The 13,352-nt window shown below is 43.1% G+C and overlaps 1 protein-coding gene across 1 annotated transcript in view; it reads left to right on the plus strand. All coding sequences in view use genetic code 11, as the record gives it.

The window, feature by feature from the left end:
• Positions 1–398: 398 nt before the first annotated feature.
• Positions 399–13,352, plus strand: part of EGR_01057 (Chromodomain-helicase-DNA-binding protein) — a gene marked incomplete at both ends in the record, with an annotated part of 14,417 nt that continues 1,463 nt past the window's right edge. Inside the window, 20 exons of the mRNA XM_024490306.1 lie at positions 399–423; positions 924–1,246; positions 1,331–1,379; positions 1,459–1,789; positions 1,861–2,380; positions 2,878–3,069; positions 3,349–3,485; positions 3,557–3,719; positions 4,213–4,334; positions 4,749–4,922; positions 5,227–5,550; positions 6,524–6,674; positions 6,745–7,135; positions 8,858–9,105; positions 9,808–10,109; positions 10,825–11,209; positions 11,285–11,541; positions 11,618–11,770; positions 11,851–11,983; positions 12,081–12,528. Coding sequence (XP_024355125.1) covers positions 399–423; positions 924–1,246; positions 1,331–1,379; positions 1,459–1,789; positions 1,861–2,380; positions 2,878–3,069; positions 3,349–3,485; positions 3,557–3,719; positions 4,213–4,334; positions 4,749–4,922; positions 5,227–5,550; positions 6,524–6,674; positions 6,745–7,135; positions 8,858–9,105; positions 9,808–10,109; positions 10,825–11,209; positions 11,285–11,541; positions 11,618–11,770; positions 11,851–11,983; positions 12,081–12,528 — 4,828 coding nt within the window. The remainder of the gene's footprint in view (positions 424–923; positions 1,247–1,330; positions 1,380–1,458; positions 1,790–1,860; positions 2,381–2,877; positions 3,070–3,348; positions 3,486–3,556; positions 3,720–4,212; positions 4,335–4,748; positions 4,923–5,226; positions 5,551–6,523; positions 6,675–6,744; positions 7,136–8,857; positions 9,106–9,807; positions 10,110–10,824; positions 11,210–11,284; positions 11,542–11,617; positions 11,771–11,850; positions 11,984–12,080; positions 12,529–13,352) is intronic.

Genomic DNA, 13,352 nt, shown 5'->3' on the forward strand with positions numbered 1-13,352 from the left:
GGTCGCAAAAAGTGGTCCGAAGGTTTAAAGATAAGAAATTTCACCAAGTCTTATTCTTTCAGTAAAAAAATTAAATTTGTTAAATAAAACAGGCTTTAAAAGTAAAAAAGACTGCAGAAATGCAGCAGCACTAACAATGTTCATTACCGGAAAATTATCGTACACATGCTTCCGTGTATTGCAAACTGCAATTTAGAAACACTTGCACCTTTCTAAAAATTAATCACTAGATAAATGAAAATTTTAAAAAATGCAACTTTGCTTGGACGGAAAAGACTGATTCTTTTGCAAGGATTTTGGGAAGTTTCAGCGGCAAGCACACTTTGCATAATTAGCCTAAAAAATCTGCTTTGCATTGTAGTAAGTAAAAGCTGTCAACGACACAATGTTTTTAACGTATGCAATTAGCTAAAAATAATAAAGGTAGGGTTTTTTGCTAAAGTCTTAATGGCCGGGACTTTTGCTGCTGGGTTTTTACGTCCTTTGTACTTGTTTTAAAATATTTGGATCTCTGCAATTTTTCGGTCACAGCTTTGCACCACCGCTTTCTCCTATGTAGGTTGCTTTCACTCAGCATAGCTTTGTGGCCATGGTTCATCGATTGTGATTGGCAGTTGTCTTTCCCAATTTAATTCAGACAAAAACGCTGGATCGCGCTAGATATGATCTCTTTTCTGCTGGCCTTTGTGTCTAGATTTTATTTGTTACTTTTCATCTATTTGATTTAGCTATTATAGTACGTGTTATCTGCGCATACCCCGCTTTATCTTTGTTGGCTGCATGGTAGTTTTGGTGAAATCGCTATAATAGCGCGATAACCTTTTGTCATAGCTATCTCAGATTTTATGAACGTTTTTTGCATCAAGTCTATTATTGCTTGTTTCCTTTTTGTATATCCATGCTCTTACATCCTCTGTATTTAGCTTGTTTGATGGAAGAGCAAGAGAATCAAGCTGATGATGCGGAGGCGAATTTCACCGAAGCGGCTTCTTCCCGACAGGATATACCTCCAGTTTCTGTGGATGAGAATAGCGTTGCTAGCGCCAGCGAGTTGTCTACGGCCTCCGATATCGCTTCTAGGCGCTGCTTACGGAGGTCTCGACGGATGGCTCACAACTCTGGATCCTTCGTCACCGAAATGGAACTGGAAGCGCTTTTTACAGAACCATCTGAACAGCCTGTTACGGAGTCATCTGGTCGCGGGAATGCAGCAGAAGGGATAATTACTGAGGAGTATGAAACATGGGTAAATATGGGAACATTGCATTTATGCAAATGATACAGCCTTAATGAATTTTCTTTGCTGTCTCAATAGCTTATGTGCTTGTAGGTCGAAGTTGAACAAATTCTGAAAGTACGAAGAACAGCTCCATTTCCCGGTGCGTATCATTCTCTTACTACTACATCACTCAGTTCCCCTTGACCATTTATTAAATCCATGTGCCTTGTTCTCATTAGAAATCCCTGGGCATCAGTCGTGGGGAGACAGAGTGGAGCAGTACGCGCACTTTGTGAAGTTTCGTGACCAGTCCTATTGGCACTGCAATTGGATACCAGGTTCAGCCATTCTCCGCATGCATCCCGGTATGGCGAAGTACTTTCACCGTCGCAATGCAGATCTCATTGATCTTGCTGACGAGGAATACAGGAAAGAGATTCGTGCAGCGGATGAAGCAGGTAGGACTGATCCCCCCAAAATCCCCTCTTCTGACGAAGATGTCGATGAATCAGCCGTGGACGTTTCAGAGCCCAAAACTACTCCTATTGCCGGAGGATCTTTTGCTCTCAAGTGGGTTAATGAGGCTAGATATTCGTCTTCCACCGAATTGGCCAATAACTAGCGAGTTCTATCCCCACCAGTTTGCTGAAGCTGCAGCCAAAATGGGGTTGCCGTCGGTACGAGTACTACCTGAAGAATGGAGTGTTGCCGACCTACCTCTATCCAGAACGCGTGCTCTCAATCAGCGAGGTTTTTCGTCCTACTATCTTCGCACCAATGCGGCGGAAGCTAGGTTCTACCCATAAATCAATTAAGAAGTCCTCCCTCACCTCGATGACCCGTCTTCGCGAGATCCTTGTGAAATGGTGTGATTTGGATGAGGCTCACGCTACATGGGAGACGGTAGAGGTTAGTCTGACTCACCTGGACACAATGTTGCCGCGTTACCGTCGGGCTGGACTTCAGCCGCTTGATCCCTGTGGACGGCGCCTCCTACCCTCATTTGTGCGGCGATGGATTCTTCAACTGGCTGACGCCCATCTCTCTCAGGTCGCTAGTCTCTACACTCTCCACCTGGGCGAAGCTACTAGGGAACAAATTATCAAACTTTATCAGGGTTTATCCAAGCCACCTCCTCCGTCTCCGCCCTCTAATTGGGAGGTTAGCCCTTTTCCCTCATATCGCTTTTGCGGCTCTGAAAACTGTCGAGATGAACAGGTGGTTGATTGCTAGCACTGGAAAGTTATTTATGGTTACTCTTATGCATGGACATCAGTTCTTTGCCTAAAAATTGCAGCTCCACTTTAACATAAGATGAGCTTTCGATGGATAAATTAATTTTGCATATTTGTTGAAGCAGTCACCGTACCAATGGGATCAATTTCCGTAATTTTAAATCGCGGAGCTAATGTGAACTTATTTGATTCATGTTATTTATTATTACTGCCACTTTCAATCTGATCATTCAGCAGTTCGTCGATAAGTACTTCTATACTGCAACTATTTCGGCTGTTTTTCTGTTGCACGTTGTTGTTTAACTTTTTCGACGTTTTATTCCATCTCGGATGCGGAGCTTTTGACGTGCTTGATTATCTCAAAAAAATGATGAGCTCTGGCGAAATTTTGCCTTTCGATTCCACGATCTTCATTTCTAATAGGAAAACTGGATAGATAAACAGCCGAGTTACCTTTCCAAGTGGGAGGGCGGGCGACTGCATTCTTACCAAATGGAAGGCGTCCGGTGGTTGCGGAAGTCTTTCTACAATCACATCAATACCATTCTTGCCGACGAAATGGGTCTAGGCAAGACAGTCCAGATCGTCGCTATGCTCTATTCCCTTGTCCAAGAAGTACGTACCTCATTAATTCTGAATTCTTCCCAGTAATTTCTACATGCAATGTCCAACGAAAGAATCTCAATTGGTTATAGAAAGTGGGGAATTGGAGTACTTTTTTTAGAATCAAACTAGCATGGGGTATTTTGGTTTCAGTGTATTCAAGAAAAAGCATTTTGGTTAGGATACACTTTGCTATTTTTTTTCGGAGCCTGAAGGTTTCAGTTCGGTGCCTTTTACTGGTGGGCTCTTTAGTTCGTTTTTTACAAGAGAAATTTTGAACTAATTTTAAAGGACAAACGTCCGGGACCCTTCCTTATTGTGGCTCCGCTGGCCGTCACAATGAACTGGAAACGCGAATTTGCCTTCTGGGCCCCGGAGATGCAGGTGATTGTGTACACCGGTGATCGTCAAAATCGTGCTATGATTAAGTAGGTTATTTGGCTGCTCCTTTTTTCTGTCTCTCCAACTGCGCTAATCAGTTGTTAATTTTCGCCTACAGCGAGTACTGCCTCTATGCCAACAAGGCCTCCTGTATTCCCGCCTTCCACGTGATGATCACCAGCTACGAGATGATTTCCTTGGAACGCACCAACTTGATGGGTTTCATTTGGCAGGTGCTTGTCGTCGATGAGGCGCATCGTCTAAAGAACAAACAATCTCGTGTAAGTGTCTAAAATCCTGCTTAATGGGCTTGAGCGATCCAATTATTTATTATCAGAATCTACCATTTAATGCGCATGCGTTACGTACTGCGTAAAACTACCAGTATCCTTCATTCTATAACCACAAACGTTTGGTAATAGCCCGGATGAACTTTTTCTGAGATTTCAGTCAACCAATTTTTCAAGGGGATCAACTAATCAGTTTCCATAAGAGGGAGGAATAGTTTTAAATCTTAAATTCACGAGAGTGAACTATACCATCTAAGAGTTGAGATCTCACTCGAAGGTGGTCACCGTAGCATTTATGACCCCGTGACCACAAAGTTGCTTAATATTGCCGCTTCACACGACTTTAATAGTGCTTAATTCCCTTACTATGAGAAGTGAGTATATAACGGTTAATTTTCTGTTTGAATGTGCAAACTCTGTTGGTAGCTCTCGAAAACTCCGGGGCTCATCTTTCAGTGCCTATTTTCACTACATTTTCGTTTAGCTATTTCGCGACCTACTTTCCTACGACGTTGAGTTCAAGATCCTTCTAACGGGTACCCCACTACAGAATAACCTCGATGAACTCATCCATCTGCTTCACTTTCTAGACCCCAGGAAGTTTAGGTAATATAAGAGGAAGATGTTTTGTTGAATATGCAACTTTTGTGTAAAACACTAAAAACGATTGACAAATTGACTGAAATTTCATGTACTTTCTCGAAAGATAAATTGGATTAGGGTCCTGAGGATTTAGAGCGATAGGAAAACCCACTCCTTTTGAACGGATATTTTTTAGGAACCTTGTACACTGCATTTGCTTAACGGCAATGTGTAACTGCCGATGAGCTAGCAACTACGCTGATAGCCAATTAATTGCGGATCCAGGTATTGAATGATCCTGAAACTCAATAGCATCTAATAGAAATAGGACTGATCTTTCCCTTCTATCTTGCGATGCAACTTCTCAAACAACATGTAAATTCTACACCTAGTGAGCATAAAGGTCGGGGTTGACTCTGTACCATCTTGGTCTCTTAGTGACGTTCAGGCCCTGAGCGCCCAGTGGTCGTCGATGTCCAAGGAGGAGAGGGCTGAGGACTTGCAAATCACACTCAAGGACCATCTTTTGCGTCGAATGAAACGCGATGTTATTAAAGATCTTCCTAAAAAGACCGAGATTATTGTTCTCCTCAGTCTGACTCCACTGCAAAAGTGAGTAGCTTGTGTATTGGGAGAATGTCATATCACCTGAAGTTATTTATTGACTTTATCTAATATGAAAGATGTTTCTCCCTATTTTAATCTTACTAGTGTGCTCTGCAGTGAAGATTGCAGAAGTGCAATGGAAATGGAACTACTAGTGTTGTGGGATGCTGTTCTAGCGAAATTATGTAGTTACATGAAGACTAACTAATGGGTCAGCGAAATTAGGTGTAGATAGTAATTCTAAAGAAGAGGGGCATGCTATTGCGAAACTGCTATTTATGATTCGTCGTCTCATTGTTTTCAAACTCAGGCGTACCTACAAAATGGTGCTGACAAAGAACTACGAAGCTCTGCGCACGCGCAACCTAATGAACCCGTTGCTACACCTACAGAAGATCTGCAACCACCCGTACCTCATGCCCTCGGGGGAGGCGATGGCCCCGAGGGTACCTGCTCCCCCCACCTATGCCACGGATACGGTGTACGAGCCACGCATGCTAGTGGAGTCCAGCGCAAAGTTACATCTGGTCATGCGGATGCTTCGGCATCTGCGCGACCGCGGGCATCGCGTCCTCATCTTTTCTCACCTCGTCAGCATGCTCGACCTTATCCAGATCGCGCTTTACAATGAGGGGTACGCGCTCTCTTCCCTCTTACACTTCACGTGTCGGTTCAATATCATCGAAATGGCTCTGGAATGATAGCACGCTCTTCCCAAGGGAGTCACAAACCGAGGGGATTTAGCATTATCGGCTTATTGTAGTTATGTCAGAAGTAGCTTAGTGGAATTGGATTTTGCTTCGCAGTACGGAGGGCAAATTGTAGGTTCTGAAGTATACTTCATATTATGAACATAAAGGTTATAGAATCTCTTTTTCAAAACACAGCTATGACCAAATTATGGAAAGTGGCTTGTACTATGGTTTTTTAAAATCTTTTATTAGCCATGGCCATGGGAGGCGACAGTGTTAACTAATTGAAAACAAGTGCTTATTTGTAAACTGGAAGAAAAAATTCTATAGGAATTGCTCATTGTAACAAAAAACTTGAGTTTTTTAATCTAATGTACTTAAGAATAAAACTGATGAAAAGGTGGCTTATTGATATCGTTTTCGAATTACCTTATTTGAAAATCGCCATGCCGATTTTGTATACATTACACTCAGTAATCTTGATGTTAATGCCCTATGAATTTCAAAACCAGATTCAAATAATTCCTCTTCAATGTTACCATTAAGTTTGTCTTTTCTTTCACAATTTATTGTTTAAAGTAACAAATAAGAGATCTCGCCTAAACTACTATATCCTCATTTTCAGTGCATGCTGTATTTGTTGAAATCATGAAATTCAATCTGGGATACTTACTCGTTGATAGGCTATTTCCATCTAAATTAACTTGATGATTTTAGGTTTTGGTGCTGTTTTTTTTTTCAAAAAGTGCGATTTATTAAAAACGAGCACACTTGTACCTTCGCTTTGTTTGGGTCGAGGCACAGAGGTGAGAGTCAAGAGCAGCCAACTTTCACCCTCGTAACTTAAAGTGCTTAGAAGTGGTAAACGTGATTAAAATTGGCCGCTTCCAACTCAAACTTCTCCCCTAATTGTAGCTTCGAGTTCGAACGGCTGGATGGCACTGTGCGAGGTATTCAGCGCCAGTCCGCCATCGATCGGTTCAATTCACACGGCGCAGCACCTTTTGTCTTTCTCCTTTCCACACGCGCAGGCGGAGAGGGCATCAACCTTGCCTCTGCTGACACGGTAAGTCCTCCTTCAACGGTACATTCCCCCTTTTTCCTCATCATTGGCGCATTTTCTGCTGCATCATCAGGTGATTCTCTTTGACTCCGACTGGAACCCTTTTCGGGACATGCAGGCACTGGCGCGTGCTCACCGTATCGGACAGTCGAAACACGTTCTCATTTACCGCCTCATTATGCGCGATACCGTGGAGGAGCGCATCATCCACGTTGCACGGTGTAAGCTCGCTCTGACCAAGATCATGGACGAAGATCGCGCTGCCGAAGCAGTCGAGATATCGGCGCTGAATTCGACGCCTGCTAAGAGTAACGAGGAGAAGCGCCACCTTTTGCGTCTCTCTCGCAGTGAGGCTCACGACATCCTCAGAACGGGTCTGGATGGCCTCTTTGCCAGTGACGATGGGGAGTACGGCGAGATCGACGCTAGTGGAAAGGATCAAGCAGTGATGAAAGCCAAAGATGGTGGGTTTTAGTGTTTTGAAGCTTATTCAGGGCTTTGGAGATTGACTGGTCAACTAAATAGTATTTATTTTACGCGAAGTCATTCTTGTAGATTGACATTCCAACAAATTTGCATGCTTTCAGGTGTTCATGGAAAAGCTGGGGCTAGGCTACATTAAAGGCTCCGCTGTTTTCTGTGGATGGATTTTTTGATCACGTTTTCATCCGCTGCATATGGTTGCTGCCTCTTTTAACGTTAGGAGTTTAATGCATGAATTGCCCTCTGTGTTACCTGCCCATTTTAGTCATACCTTCATCCGAATCATTTTAAAATACCGTTTATAATCTATGGAAAATGTTATTGATATAAATGCTCGCTTTTTGGAAAGGGCCGATAATGTAGTCGTTTTCGTTTCATAAATATAGTTACAAGTTTTCCTGACCACTTGTGTTCAGTAAAATGTGCAGTACGCTCAATGCTAAAGTCGGTAGAAGACCCCATTTTAATGTTCTGAAATACCGGTTATTTGTGCAATAAGTTGTAGACTATTGTGTTATCGCGTTCTATTTCATCAAAATTTGTTTGATTTGTCTTCTACCATTCAGCACTGTTAAATCTAGATTTTCCTCGCTAGTCATTATTAAAACTAGTTCGTTATTACTTTGGAAAAGGGCAGAATATACTTGATTTTGTGTTTACAAGGATCGACATTCAAATTTTTGTCATAAATGATTCTTTTCGAACATTCTGCGATTGAGTACATGACCTTATGATCCTTTCTTTAGCTAAAGTCATGGAAAAACTTGCTTGTTTGTCTTTTTACCTTGACTTCACAGCGCTTGCGGAAAGTTATTTGCGTCGTTGACCCTGAGTTGGTATTCAATCGGAATTTTGGATTCGGAATAGCTGGTGTTTCTTTCGATCCGGTTTTCACGACTTCAAATTTTATTACCGTCCTATTTCTATTCTCAGACCTCACAAATGATCAGCTGGCTAAAGAGAATACTAATGCTGAATCACCAATTCTTACTGTCAACAGAATCAAGATTCGCTACTCTGAATTCTAGTTTAACTATACTGATTGCTGTCTTATCACCTGAAACATGATTTATCTGTGGTTTCATATAGAAATCTGTGCCATGCCGAAAGGTACGGGTATGGGTAAATTTGCGGAAAAAATTAAAGCAGTCCACAGTCTGCTCCACAAGTGCGCCTGGAGGCACAAAAACCCAAAAGCTGACGTGGAGGGATCAATTCTACATTCCATCCAGTTTATCTCTTGCAATCCTTCCAGAATAACTGTTACATGATTGAATCTGTGTTCATAGGGAACTATTGAGTCATGGGGGTCAGTTGCCCGAACTTGCCTTTTTCATTTGTATAGAGGTCTTAGTGTTATTATTTTCCCTACTGTTTTGATTTCATCAGTGGCTACGCTTTTATTCGGTGCTCATTTTGTCATTGCAACTTGAACAGTTCAATGGTGATTACTTTTATACGGCAGCGAAGCCCAATTTTTTGCAGGCTAAATCTTGAATAAGTAGATGGTAAATAAAGAAGAGGCTGTCGATAGTGCTGGAGAAAGGAATGAGCCGAAAAACCAACACGATTTGAGGCTACATTAGTTTACCTGATGGTCACCACATGCTACTCATTTCCATTTCGCTTGCTGTGGCATGGTTAGTGTGGCTTTGAAATCCGTTCCACCCTCACTCCTACAATCCACTCTCCTCATTTCCTAGATAAACGGAAATTGGGGACGGAGAGCGGCGTCCTGATCTACGACGATGGGATTCTGGAGCGTCTGCTTGATCGCGATGCCCTGTCAAGAGTCAAGGAGACCTCAGAAACCATCGAAGCGTGTGCAGGCGACTTTGATTCACCCCCTATAGTCTTCTCCCCATGCTTGAAAGAAAATGTGGATGCCTCAGCGCAGAATTATCAAGACGGCGACAAACATTATTTTTCCACTGATGCAAAGGAACCTACGGTGAGTAATTGTTTTCTGCTTGTATTTGTGCTTACTTTGCGCAAAATAGCTTCAATTTAGGATGCCTCTATAAATGGGGTTTTGGTTTTGTAAACATTTTCAACAGTCACACATTTACTGTTTAAAAAAAATGCTTTTGTGGCATTTTTACATTTCATTTAAAACTTAACGGATGACCTAATTTGATTTAAACTCGACCACTTATTTGCATTACCATCAAGTGAATAAAAAAACAGTACATTTGCATTATAACGTGGCAGTGTAATCATTCTCAATCCATTTATTTGCCGTTGACAGCTTCCTTCTAGGGATTAGTCTCTAATCTTTACAGGGACGGATAGTAACTTTACCATTGGTGGCCCTTTCAACGGGTATGAAGTTTGATATGATAAGAAAAGCAGATCAACTTGGCCCTTACATCTCAAACTGGCGGCTTTTTTCTGTTTACTCAAGCTTGAGCTGATTTTGGAAGTTTGCTTTACTGTGCGGCATTTTATGCTATCAGCATCGTTTTTCATCACTAAATTTAATCTATTGATGTTGCTCATTCCAATTATAGTTCAAGGTCTTATTCCTTTACCCATTTTTAGTCGTCTTTAGGGATAATGTGTGTGTGTGTGTGTGTGTGTGTGTGTGCGTGTGTGTGTGTGTGTGTGTGTGTGTGTTTGATTCTTCATGGCTAGAGCTACATCATTTTTCTAGATGAATGAGCGGGAGATGAGTGAGTTTTGGGAGGCCCTCTTGAAGAAGCGCTACGAGCGCATGCTCATGCAGGAGGAACAAGAGATGTCCCAAGGCAATCTTGGGGGCGGACAGGATCCTCGTGGTACTACCGAGGACAGCATGATTATTATCGAAGACTCGGACGACTCCGACCCCGGGCATCATCCTCCTATCGAAGGGGGTGGTACTGCTGCTACTACCGCCACGTCCGATAATGCTGTATCTGAAGCCAATTCGGATTCCGTGGAGATTGTCAACTGGACTTCTGGAAGTGGCTCACTGTAAACAATTGTTCTTTTTGTGCAGTTATCATTGAGTTATTATTCCAAAGGGCAGATCCATTGATTACTTTGGCCAGGGAATAGGTCGAAAAAAATGAGATAGACATTGTCTAATCGGTAGCTTTCAGGTCAATAAATTTTTACGCGGTAATGTTTGTGGCCTATTGGTTAATTTTCCTCAAAAACTGTTGCAATTTTCATGGCCTAACATTTATTTGCAAAGCCTTTTCAAGCATGCTACACATTTGCTGGCTTCTGTGCCTTCCCTTTTACCTTGTTCTGATGGCATTATTAGCACATTTTGGTGGTAACACCTTTTTTGTTTTTGATACATTTTGAAATTGGGAACTGTTGTACGCGGGTGTAATATACTTAGGTAGCTTTACATACACGAAATTTTTTCTGCTTAAACCTTCCAAGCTTGTTCGATAATTCCATGATATTAGTTCTTAGAGAAAGCCTCTTCTGAACGATTTGACCTGCGTAGTTTTGAAAATTGCCCTACTTTCATGCAGCTTGGCATTCTTCACAAGTAACATGGCCCTTAGTAGTACTATTGATTGGTGACGACCTCTGGATCTTTTTTAGTCGTTCGATACAATAATTGAAATAAGAAGTCGATCTACCCATTTACTGCGTAAACTACTTTTGGCACCCAGTCTTACTTCCGAGAAGATAGTGGTAGTTAGAAATCCTTCGTCCTACTTCGTTTTAGGCTCTGCTCAGCGGCGTCAGCCACAGCAACGAAGTCGGAGGCCCCTGAACCAAGTAATGACATGGAGGGCTTAATAGCTCGTCGAAGGCGGAGTACTAGGCGTGTCCGGCCTACAGCCCTCTCTCTCTCCGCTTACCACTTCATCACAAGGGCGGACGAAGACGATGATAACGACGGCTACGGTGAAACCTCCCGAACTCCACGTAACAACCGTCGCTCTCGCCGTAGTGGTACTGCAACGGCAGCTGAAAGTGACGAGGAATTCCGTCCCGACTCCGGCATGTCCTCCTCCTCTGATGAAGTTGAACCCAACAATAACAATGATGCACGCGAGGTACCCACCAACGACAGTGCACTCCGAGACTCCCACGAAAATCAATCCCGAGTGGGCCATTTTTCCTCACCTGAAATTAATCTCCTTTTTTTCGTCTTTAACAGTTATCCTTCCCTTTTCTTGTAGTCTAGAAGGAGGAGGGAGCATGGTTTACGTGGAGGAGCCGAGGAGGATTTTTCCCGCTCGCCTCCCGGAGAGGAAGAATCGCAAATGGCTGATATGTACCGCCAAGTTGATTGGCAAACCGACACCACTGCTATGTGTTCGCCTTTGAGGGATCTTCTCGCTGATCTGCCGGAAGATGTACGCTTCGAGGATAACAAAATGACAGTTTTTGGCTTCAACGCTCACGAACGTCAACTCTTTCTCGAATCGGTCATGCGGTATGGCAGACGTGCCTAAGTGCGCTTTAATGCTTCTATGCACCCATGCTGACTGCTTGTTTTATGCTCTCTCTAGCTACGGCATTCCGCCGAAGGGTACCTTGCCACCACCGGAGTGGCTTCCATTCACTCTGAGGTCGAAGCCTCCAGAGGAATTATTTGGTTACACCAATCTTTTCATGCGACACCTCTACTCTGACCCCAAAGTTCTGGATGCAGAAGCTCTCCGGTGAGTGCAGTCATCGCTATGACTTCAATTAAGTCTGAAGTGCGTGAATGGAGTCATCATCATCATCCCTCTCTTCACAGCTGGTCCGACGGCGTTCCAACAGAGGGTGTGTCGGGTGTTGCGGTGCTCTCTCGCATCGCCATGATGGCCCTGATTCGAGCCAAGGCTGTTCAGTTTGAGGAATGTGTTGCTGTTCCGAAAAAGTTCAAACAGGTAAGGAACAAGGTCACATCAAGTCACCTTGAACACTGGAAACATCTTGTGTTCTTTGGGTGAGGGTGCTTCACTGAGCACATTTCCACCATTACAGACGGCCGACGATACATTTCGCTTCGACATCTACGACGGTGGTCTGACGCTGCTCTCAAGCCTTTGGCAGCAGGACATGGATCAGTTGTCGGCCCGCTTCAAGAAGTTGCGTTCATCATTACGAACAACAGTGGCACCAGCAGCGTCAGCTCCGCGGTCTCCATCGGCAGTAGCTGATTCGGAACCGATCTTGTCGTCGATGGAGATGGCGGAGACAGGGACATCAAGCTCAGGAGCCTTATCGGCAGAGAATCGTGCTCTCAGTGTAATTTTGCGCAAATGGCACAATCGTCACGATTACATGCTCCTCGCGGGTATCCACACCTATGGGTATGCCGCCTTTGGTGACATCCTCAAAGACAAACGCTTCAGTATGCTCCTTCTCGGGCTCGCTGAACGCGTTCTACCGCCTGAAAGAGCGGATCCTCTGGCTGAATGCGTCTCCAATTGTGAGTGCACTCTCCCCTTATTCTTTCTCAGTTGAAGGACATAATAGACCTATTCCATAAGTATTTCTAGCAAATGCTTATTGGCCGTTATCGATGAGGATTCCAGCCCACCGATTGCTGTCGGAAGAGGACTATGCTTGGCAGTTAGTTAATACTTTCAAAAATGCTCGATCCTTAAATCCATTTTTCTTTAGTCTTTTGGCCAAAATGACAATTCAAACTGCTTCTAATTGTATTACAATTTTGCGTGAGTTTTTTAATCATTGCACCCATTACTTTATTGAGATCCTGCATACTGGCCACATGTTTCTTCAATAGAGTAACCTTTTTGGGAAAGAATGGATTTTTTTGAAATAGGCGTGGCTGTTTCAATTATGTTTTTGGGCATTTAGTTTCTGGCAGATTTGATGATAAATGGAACAACTTGACTGCTCCTATTGAAACACGGTGAATTTGTTGGCTTATCTGGTCGCCGGTGCTATCATAATACATGCATATCTATCTTGAAGTGGCCGTATTGCAGACGCACGGTAGCTCCGGAAAGTTAGTCTAGACGCCATGCAAAATCACCTCCACCCCCTTTTGAGGGTCAACTTAGGCGCTTGTACACACTTCTACTGTGGTCGTCACTAGGTATTAGAATGGTTTTAAATCATCCACTAGACAGGAATAAAGATTGTACAATAATTTTCAACCCCAATGAGAAGACTACCAAATTTATCAGCTATGTACTGCTTGATTCTCGATGAATATCTACAAATAGCGTAGTTTGTTTATCCATCACCTTTCTTTGAAAAATCCACCCACAACCGAAAATATTTATT

This window comes from Echinococcus granulosus (assembly GCF_000524195.1).
Source record: "Echinococcus granulosus chromosome Unknown EG_S00004, whole genome shotgun sequence".
Classification (NCBI taxonomy): Eukaryota; Metazoa; Platyhelminthes; class Cestoda; order Cyclophyllidea; family Taeniidae; genus Echinococcus; species Echinococcus granulosus.